The sequence below is a fragment of the Cebus imitator genome, unplaced genomic scaffold (genome assembly GCF_001604975.1).
Source record: "Cebus imitator isolate Cc_AM_T3 unplaced genomic scaffold, Cebus_imitator-1.0 Scaffold63, whole genome shotgun sequence".
Classification (NCBI taxonomy): domain Eukaryota; kingdom Metazoa; phylum Chordata; class Mammalia; order Primates; family Cebidae; genus Cebus; species Cebus imitator.
Genome location: NW_016107378.1, coordinates 4,928,795 through 4,938,853, shown reverse-complemented (window position 1 = coordinate 4,938,853; position 10,059 = coordinate 4,928,795). Strand labels below are relative to the sequence as shown.

General features: G+C 51.4%; 1 protein-coding gene across 3 annotated transcripts in view; it reads left to right on the top strand.

Annotated features, from left to right (window-relative positions):
• Positions 1-549: 549 nt before the first annotated feature.
• The window catches only part of NOD2 (nucleotide binding oligomerization domain containing 2), a 39,740-nt gene continuing 30,230 nt past the window's right edge, over positions 550-10,059 (top strand). For 2 of the 3 annotated variants that reach the window (XM_017530131.1, XM_017530129.1), the window contains exons 1-2: positions 550-640; positions 6,490-6,956. In XM_017530131.1, coding sequence (XP_017385620.1) covers positions 6,498-6,956 — 459 coding nt within the window. In that variant the 5' untranslated portion in view covers positions 550-640; positions 6,490-6,497. Of the gene's footprint in view, positions 641-3,992; positions 4,346-6,489; positions 6,957-10,059 lie in introns of those variants that run through there. The other variant, XM_017530133.2, reaches the window with a different exon arrangement.

Genomic DNA, 10,059 nt, shown 5'->3' with positions numbered 1-10,059 from the left:
GTGGTGTGTGTGTGTATGTGTATGTTGGGAAGCAGTGTGTGTGGGGTGTGTATGTATGTNTGTATGTGTGTGTTGGGAAGCAGTGTGTGTGGGGTGTAAGTGTGTGTTGGGAAGTGGTGTGTGTGTGTGTGTGAAGTGTGTGTGTTGGGAAGTGGTGTGTGTGGGGTGTAAGTGTGTGTTGGGAAGTGGTATGTGTGTGTGTATGTGTGTGTTGGGAAGCAGCGTGTGTGTGGAAGCAGTGTGTGTGCGGTGTGTGTGGTGTGTGTGCGTGGTGTGTGTGTTGGAAAGCGGGTTGTTCTAAGGACTGTCCGGTTTCCTCCTGGTTGAAATGAGGCCCAGAAAGGGAGGCCCCCTGGCCAGGGCACACAGCCAGGGCCGTCCAGCCCCGCAGGCAGGCCCGGCCCCTTTCCTGCGCGCTCCCTCCCTGTCCCAGGTGAACCTGGCCAGCTCTGGAGCGGGCCTCTCCGGGCTGCGGGGCCGGGGACTGGAGCGGGCGCGGCAGTCCGGGCAGAGCCGGGGCGGGGTCCAGGCGGGGGCGGAGCCGGGCGCCGGCGCAACAGGAGCTGAAGCCCAAGCTGGAGCTGGAGCCCCGAGTCGTGGCCCAGAGCGGGCCTTGGAGTCGGGGCGCCGGCAGCTCGCGGTGAGTGCTGTTTTTCGGCGCGCTGCTTGTGCCTAGCGCCTGGGGGTGGGCTGCGGGGAGACTGTGGGCGCCGATGGTCCCGTCCCCAGGACTCGAACACTTGGCGTCCGTCCCAGCAGTCTTGGCCGCAGGGCTTGGAGAAGGGTTGCCTCGGTTTCTCCTGGGGGAGTCCCGGGTGTAGATGGGACAGGAGAAGGAAAGGGGACATCTCCAGGTTGGGGAGGCCCCTGGCAGGAGTGAGAAGTCCTGAGGAGCCCGGGCTTTAGGTCTCTGAGGGCATCATTCTTTTGAGTTCTTTCCTCTCTGTGGGACTCAGTTTCCCCATCTTCACCATCCCAGTGAGTGGGTGTCAGAGGGTCTGCCTGGAGGATCCTACTGCTGCTCTCTGCACTTCTTAGGGGAATCTCCTGCCTCCTCCTTTTCCCTTGGTGGGTGTGAGATCTAAGTTCAAATCCATCCCTTCCCGGATAGCCCACACCAGGACCTGCGTGGCCACACCCCCGGCTGTTTGCTGTCTGCTTCTCAAGTTGATGGAGCAGCTGTCTGGTCCTGCTTACATTCCAATGAACTGAAAAGCCCTCTACCCAATCGCCCTGCGGAGGGCCTCCTGAAGCTGCATGAGGGTTGGGGGCTGGACCCCTGCTTCCAAATTTGCTCTTTCTGAGCCCTTGGGCTTCCTGCCATGGCCTTGGTTTCCCCATGGGCTGTGACTTGGCCTCCTCCAAGGTCCTTGTTCTACAGAGGGGGATCACCTGCCCTGTCACCCTCCCCAACCCCTTAGTGAGGAAGACCAGAGTGACATCCTCACTACCTGTACTTGCCTGTCCCAATCACTCAGCCATGGGGTTGCTGCAGCCCCTGAATTTGTTGGCCTCCCAAGGTCCCTCTGCCTCTCTGCACCCTGGGATCTGAGGCTGGAAGCATCCTCATCCACCCCACCTCCCTCCAACCCAGTTCAGAAGCCCTCTGCAACACATGCCTGGTGGTGGGGAGCTTATTACTGATGAGGTGGCTTTTCAGTGTCTTGCGGCTCTTGCTTCCTTTACCTAAAATCTGTGGCTTACAGATTTTGCACCTTGGTTCCACGTCTGTCTCCCGGAGCCATGCAGAACACATCCATTCCAGCAGTCGTCATTCATGCACTGGATGAGATGCGAGACGAGCAATGGGGAAATCAGACAAAACTCCCTGCCCTCATGGAGTACACATTCTAGAAGGGAATGGACAGCAATGAAAGAAGTAAATCTATGGCATGGCAGGTGATGGGAAGTGCTACGAGTAAAACAAAGCGGGGAAGCAGGATGGGGTGCTGGGGCTGGGTATTGCATTGTTTATAGCACAGTTAGGGAAGGCTTCCCCAAGACCATGACAGCTGGGCAGTCATCAGGAGGCGAGGGTGAACCTTGTGAGTATCTGTGCAGGGCGGTGGGGGAGGGGGGGGCTTTGGCTTTTACTCTGAGCACAATGGGAGCCCTGGTTTGGAGCTGAGGAGTCACCTGCTCTGACTTGGGGTCTGGCAGGCCCATCCAGCTGTGGGGTGGAGAATGGACGGTGATGGGTGGGCTAAGAGCAAAAGGAGAGCCTGGTGAGAGAATCGGTACTGTCATTCTCGGAGAGACCACAGTGGCTTACACCATAGCCCACAGGTGGTTAAACAAAATAGAAAAAAAACCCCAGACCTTCAGATTTGGGATATATTTCAAAGGCTATGTCAATAGGATTTGGGGTGCAAGAGAAAGGTAGAATCAAGGATGATTCTGAGTTTTTGGCTCGAGCTTCTGGAGGTTTGAAGCTGTCGTGAACTGAAATGGGAGTTGCGATGGGGGAGATCAGGAGTTTGGTTTTGTGCTTGTTGTGTGAGCTGTCCATTAAGCATCAATGATGATTAAGCAGTTGGGAAAAGTTAAGGGCGGAGGTTGGAGTTGGAAATGAAACTGTGGGCATCGTCACCATATAGCTGGTATTTAAAGCCACAAGAGCAGGTGGATTCATCTAGGAAGGGGGCTATATGGAGAAGAGAAGGGGTCCAACCATTGAGTGCTGGGGTCCCTGGTGTTAAGAACCAGCCAAGAAGACAGGAAGAGTGAAAATCAGAGAGTTGGGGTGCCCCAAGGAGGAAGGAGGGAGCAATTATGACCAATGCCCCTGGCAGAGCAGGCAGGCTGAGGGCTTAGGATTGAGCAACAGGAGGTCACTGGTGACCATGACCAAAACAGTCTCACTGGAGCTGGATGGGGAACTTGGGGGATGAGAAGGGATGGGAGGATTTGGGAACAGTAGAGCAAGCAACAGACAAGGGGGCCTGCTATAAAGGAGGCAGAGAAATGGGATTGGAGCCAAATGAAGAGAGGCGTCAAGAGAGGGCTTTACTTTTACAATGGAGGATTAGAGTGCATTGTTCACTGGTGGGGGGAACTGGTCTCTTAGGGAGAGAAGTTCAGTGAAGGGGAGGGAGAATGGAGGATGGCTGGGGGAGGGTGTGGGGCTTGGTGCCCGCGGAGACCCAAAAGGCTTGGGAAGTTGAGCTTCCCTGGGTTTCCCCTCCTCTCCTGTCTGCAAGGGGTTAGTGGGCTGAGATTTCAGCACTTAAGCCATGCATTTGCTCTTGGCCCTAAAGAAACCAGGCTGGCTGTGGTCTCAGGAAGGAAGGAGGTGTCCGGCCTCAGATCTGGGCCTGGCGTTTAGGGAGAGGCCACGTGGGTCGCCCCTTGACCCTCTCTTTCAGCAAGGAAGTGCCCCTTTCTCTACATGGCCCTCACCTTGGGGAGGACAATGGTGTCTTTGAAGTTGTAGTAACTGAAGGAGAGAGCAAAAGGCGATACAGATAGACTGATAGATTTTGTCTGAAAAGGGGAAGCCCGACCAGGTGATACAGGGGTAAGAGGAAGGATGTTAAGGACAATTTTTAGGAAACGGATAATAAGTGAATATCTATTTTTTCTCTGTCTTTCTCAATTTAAACGGAAGCAGGAAAATCTGAAGCAAGACATAATGAGGAACTTCCCAAGCTGGGGAGCTTCCTGAGCTGGTTAGTGATGACAGCACTAAGGCCAGGTCCTCCTCAGATGTTTAAGATGAGACAGGATAATGCCTGCTCAGAGACAGGGGGCTGGCTGAATTGGTCCTTAGGATTCCCTCTGCTCTGAGGCTTCTGGAAGAAGGCAAGGGCAGAGGTGTGGTGATGCAGCTGCTGGTGGCTTGGGCGGGTCTCCCCACATGGCTTGAGCCATGTGGCTTGGGCGGGCCTCCCCTTCCTGGAGTCCACAGAAACCGGACGTCACTAGCTGGAGTGTGTATGGCTCACACGTACGCCAGGCTGCTCCAGGCTTGGTGTGCTAGGGAGGGGTCCCTACTTACTTTCGACCTGTCCCCCTGTGAATGTGTCTCATGTCCCCAGTGGGGTTTTTCAGTGAGGGTTGTGGTCGCCAGGATACACAAGTCTTTGTGCCAGAATTGCCTGGAATTACTTAGTCCTGGATGGCTGGTTGGCTAACTCTGGTCTCCGGCCCTTCCTTTGGAAATTTCCCTGGGAGGTGGCTGGGCTCGCCAGTCCTGTGCCTCTGGGCTTTTGGCATTCTGTGCAAGGCCCACCCACAGATGCCATGCCTGCTTCCCCAGCCTAGTGGGCTTTGATGGGGGAAGAGAGTGGTCCAGGCTCTCCTGATGAGGAGGAAGGAGCAAGTGTCCTCCTCGAACATTCCCTGGGTAAGAGGAGCAGGCGTTGTCCTGGCTCAGCTTGACTCTTAGCCTTCTTTCATTCCTGGCTGCACACATGCTCCCAGGCCTGGGGTCAGACGCGGAGTGCTGGCTCCATTTCTGGGCTGTTTTCTGGGGAGAGTAGGAGAGTGGTTATTTTCCCCAGGACCTGGGCAGGGGCGATGGTTGGGGCTACCGTTGCATCCTTGGCTGGTATTTCCACAGCTGAGAACCACTCCAGGGCTGAGCCCAGAGCTTATTCTGCCCCTTTTCCTCCTCTGCTCCCCTGTCCCCAGCCACCCCACCCTCTTGGCTCCTCTATTTAGAGGTGGGCACAGGGAGGAGACCTCCTTGGCCTCAGAGAACTACCTTAGTTCCTGGCTTCCAGTGGCTTCTGCAGGGCGACACCCTCTCTCCCAAGTAGCCAGACACACCAGTAACCTCATTGCCTCAGTTTCCCCATCTGTCCAGTACAGGGTCCTCTGTGCCCCAGCAGTGTTCTGAGAGATTAAAGGTTTCTCCTTTTGCTTACCATGTCTGCCGTATGAGGACGGGCACAGAATGTTCCCACCACCCCATGCCCAGGGGATATTTGATTCATGAACATTCCCACAGTGCCTCTGTGGGGCACAGCACTGTGCCAGGCTCAGGGATGCCAGGACGGGTAAGACCCAGGCTTCCACGTGGCCCAGGCAGGGAGAGAGACACATAAACAACCATCAGGAAAGATGCAAAATCCCCACTTGGCATCTGCCCCCTTGAGTGTCTGGGAATGTCCCTGATTTATAAAAAGAAGCTGACGGCCCTCTTTGTTTTCCGTACTTACCCCCTTTCACTTTCGTTTCTTCTGGGCACTGCACCAGCCCTTGTCCATGGACACCATGACAATTGTAGTACCGATCATGCTGAGAGATGTTCCCGGCTGCTCAGGGACCCTCCCAGGTCTTGAAGCTCCTGGAGGGTCACTTCACTTCAAATCCCCAGAACCCAGAGCATGTTACTGACAATAGCAGGGGAGCAGCCTGTTCACGTGGTTTCAAGGGTGTGGGAGGGAGGCGAGGGCCCTAGGGCAAGTGTGTGGGGAAGTGTCGACGGGGACAAGGCACCAGAACGCTTGGAAACAACTTAGTTTGCACCGTAATTTTTCACTTTGCCTAGGCTGGGACCTTTAGAACAATACCCTGAGCCTACTCCTTGGAGAGCAGTGTGCAAAGCACATGGCACGGGCTTGGGGCCCCCGTGGGGAACCGGAATATAAGAGGTAGAGACATGCATTCTGGAGTCGCACACAGCTTGTGTTGAAAGCCTGGCCCACCCTGTCTAGCTGTGACATGTCGTACAAATCACTTAGCCTCTCTGTGCCTCAGTCTCTTCCTCTGTAAAATGGGGCTTATCGTAAGCACTACTTCAGAGTGGCTGGGAGGGTCCCGTGAATTCATGCAGGAGAGCACTTAGAATGGCGCCCGGCGTATTGTTTATGCGTAATAAATATTAACCATTACTGAAACTGCTGTAGCCCGAAGCCAGTCAGGATCAAAGAGCCCCTCTCACCCCACTTCGAAGAGAATTCATTCCCTGATCACTTGGGAGATCTCTCTCTCTCTCTTTTTTTTTTGAGACAGAGTCTCTGTTGACCAGGTTGGAGTGCTGTGGCTCCATCTCAGCTCACTGCAGCCTCCACCTCCCGGGTTCATGCGATTCTACTGCTCAGCCTCCTGAGTAGCTGGGATTACAGGTGCCCACCACCATGCCTGGCTAATTTTTGCATTTTTAGTAGAGACAGGGTTTCACTGTGTTGGCCAGGCTGGTCTCGAACTCCTGACCTCAAGTGACCTTAGGAGATCTCTTGCTCCTAATAGTACCTCAAGCCTTTTTAAACGTTTTAAGCCAGAGACCAAGCATGCATATGGGAGTTAGGGGTCTTGATTTAATTTTTGGTTGCTTCAAACTCTCTGTGGGATCTTGAGGTGTTTCTTGCCTTCTCTGGGCCTCAATTTGCACATCTGAATGGTGGGGAGCTTGGATTGGATAAAGTCTGAGGCTAGAACCAAAGCCAACTCAGGTTTTGCTGGGGCTGACTTGCCTTGGCCTTCCCGACCACCCTGCATCTGGCTTTCAGAGAAGTCCCGCATTGATGTTGTTCTCCTCCCCAGGTTGTGAAATGTGCTCGCAGGAGGCTTTTCAGGCTCAGAGAAGCCAGCTGGTGGAGCTTTTGGTCTCGGGGTCCCTGGAAGGCTTCGAGAGTGTCCTGGACTGGCTGCTCTCCTGGGAGGTCCTCTCCTGGGAAGACTACGAGGGCTTCCACATCCTGGGCCAGCCTCTCTCCAACTTGGCCAGGCGCCTCCTGGATACCATCTGGAATAAGGGCACTTGGGCCTGTCAGAAACTCATCGCAGCTGTCCAGGAAGCCCAGGCTGACAGCCAGACCCCCAAGCTGCATGGCTGCTGGGACCCCTACTCGCTCCACCCAGCCCGAGACCTGCAGAGTCACCGGCCAGCCATTGTCAGGAGGCTCCACAGCCATGTGGAGGGCATGCTGGACCTGGCACGGGAGCGGGGTTTCGTCAGCCAGTATGAATGTGATGAAATCAGGTTGCCGATCTTCACACCATCCCAGAGGGTGAGGCGCTCCTGCGTGCATCACAGAGCTCCCAGGAAAGGGTGCTTAGTCACCAAGATTGATTTATCCTCATGAAGTCAGCCTGTGGGGTAACTTGGTCTATGGGATTTCCCCTAAAAAGGTAGCCAGGCAGGTAAAATTTGCTCTTGACTCTTGGCAGGCAACATACAACTTCTTTTTTTTTTTTTTTTTAAAGAGATGAGTCTCACTCTGTTACCCAGGCTAGAATGCAGTGGCACGGTCATAGCTCACTGTAGCCTTGAATTCCTGGGCTCAAGTGAGCTTCTGGCCTCCAAGTAGCTGGGACTATGGGCCCTGTACCACCACTCATAGCTAATTTTGTTTTTCTTTTAGAGATGGGGTGTTGCTTTGTTGCCCAGGCTGGTCTCCAGTTCCTGGCTTTAAGCAATCCTCCCGCCTTGGCCTCCCAAACTGTTGGGATTGCAGGCATGAGCCACTTTTCCTGGCCAACATACTGCTTCTGCTGAGAGGAAGTGTGTGGTGGCCAGGGGCTCGGATTCTGGAGCCAGAATGGCGCAGGCTCAAGGTCAACCCTGTGTGGTCTCAGGCTTCCCAATGGAGCCTCTCCAGCCTTAATCTCTCTTGTTTCAGTTTCCTTATCTATAAAGCAATGGTAATAGTCATATGGTGCCTATCCTATAAGGCTGTTGGGAGGATTCGATGAATTAATTCGATGAGTAATGCTTAGGACAGTGTCTATTACCACTGTCTGCTATTGATTATTTCTGTTATGAGTGATACTCTGTACTTGTATGCTTTTATTTCTGTTTTAAATTAACGGCACAACAGGTTATAACATCGCAGTATATTGAATCTCTATTTTATAATTAACATAACACATTATACACTAATATATAATATTAGCGTATTATACATTAATATAGCTTAAATGTTTATGTAGGATTTATGGTATGAAATTGCATTAGATCATAGATGTTCAGAGTTGGGATACAACTGCCCCCAACAATGTAATGACTCAGCAGAGACCACCAAGACAGAGAAATGACCACTGAGTAATTTTGAATCTCTTTTGTTTCCTCCAAACAGTGATTCTTAGGGCTCCTGAGAGGCAGATGGAACAGTCACTAACGTTCCACTTTATAAATCGGGAAATTGAGGCCAAGGAAAGTAGTTTGAAAAAGCTCGCTGTAGTTAATGAGATGGCCGATGCTAGACCAATTGTCCAGCCTTGGTCATTGACTTATTCATCCATCATTCATCTATTCAGCCAGAATCTATTAGGTACTTGATACATATTTGTTTAAAGTTTGTTGTGTTCATAGTGCTTTGCACATGGTAGGTACTCCATAAATATTTGTTGATGAAATAAATGAGTTATTGAATGAATGATTGAATTAGAATTACACTGCAGTGGTAAAATGGACTGGGTTGGGGAACATTTTAGTTTTTCTTTTTGTCTGTTTTCCAAAAATGTATGCGGTGTTCACGTAAGTCTGGGTAACCGTAGGTTGAGATTGAGGAAATAAACTAATTTGTCTTCAAGGCTGCACTAAAGCTGCCTTATGTGGCAAGGTATTTACAGAGCACGGAACACGGTATAGTGCTCTCTGATTAGCTGTGGGTACAGAAGACGTATTGGTTATTGCACTGACCTTAGTTTCTCTTATAATTTGTTAAGGGAATTGAATCAGTCCATTGAGAAGTTATAAGATTGTGTCTTGTAACTGAGCTCTGATTGACTGAGTGATTACAAGATTGTATCTTGTAACCTTTGAAAGTTCAGCAATGTAGTCCGGTACAGATGCTCTGAGGGGTTTGGAGAAGGTAGCCTAGATCCCTAGGGCTCAGAGAAGACAGGACATGAACAGAGCAAGTACATGGATTGGTGAAGAAAAGAAATCGGCTAACTCATGGGTCAAAGAAGAAATCATGATAGAAATCAGAAAATATTCAGAACTAAACAATGAGAATATTATTTATCAAAATCTATTGGATACAGCTAAAGCAGAACATGGGGGAAATATACAACCTTAAATGCCTAGGTTAGGAAAGAAGAAAGACATTTATTTATTTATTTATTTATTTATTTATTTATTTATTTGAGGTGGGGTCTCACTGTGTCACCCAGGCTGCTGGAGTGCAGTGGCACCATCATGGATCACTGCAGTCTCGAACTTCTGGGCTGAAGCAATCCTCTGGCCTTAGCTTCCCGAGTAGGTGGGACACAGGTTAGCACCAACATACTGGGCTAATTTTTGGGGGGAGTGTAGAGACAGGATCTTGCCATGTTGTCCAGACTGGTCTCAAACGCCTTGGCTCAAGTAATCCTCCTCCCTCGGCTTCCCAAAGTGCTGGGGTTACAGGCATGAGCCACTGCATCCATCAAAGGCTATATTTTAATGAGCTAAGAATTCTTTTCTTTTTTCTTTTTTTTTGAGATGGAGTCTTGCTCTGTCACCAGGCTAGAGTGCAATGGTGCAATCTCGGCTTACTGCAACCTCCGCCTCCTGGGTTCAAGCGATTCTTCTGCCTCAGCCTCCTGAGTAGCTGGGACCACAGGTGCGTGCCACCATGCCCGGCTATTTTTTTTTGTATTTTTAGTAGAGATGGGGTCTCACCGTGTTGACTAGGATGGTCTCGATCTCTTGACCTCGTGATTCGCCCACCTCGGCCTCCCAAAGTGCTGGGATTACAGGCTTGTGAGTTACCGCGCCTGGCCAAGAATTCATTTTAAGAAAGGGCTCAAAAGCAAAAGCAAACATTGAAGCCTAGGACTGAGCTGAGTGGGGAGCAGGGAAAACAGATCTGAGGATTGCAGGAGATTATAAGCGGTTTGTGCTGCCTGAGGTTTAACCTTTTAGAATCCAGCTCTCTGAGCCTCCTTTGAGCTCTGACATTCTGTGACTCTGATTTGGTGGCCTTCCCTAAGTGGCCTCTCTGATTTCATTTGGATGGTGCTTGTGGTATGTTCAACCAACATGTCTTCCCAACTGACCTTTTAATTTCCTATTAAGAAGTAGTTGTCACCGGGCGTGGTGGCTCACGCCTATAATCCCAGCACTTTGGGAGGCCGAGGCGGGTGGATCACGAGGTCAAGAGATCGAGACCATCCTGGTCAACA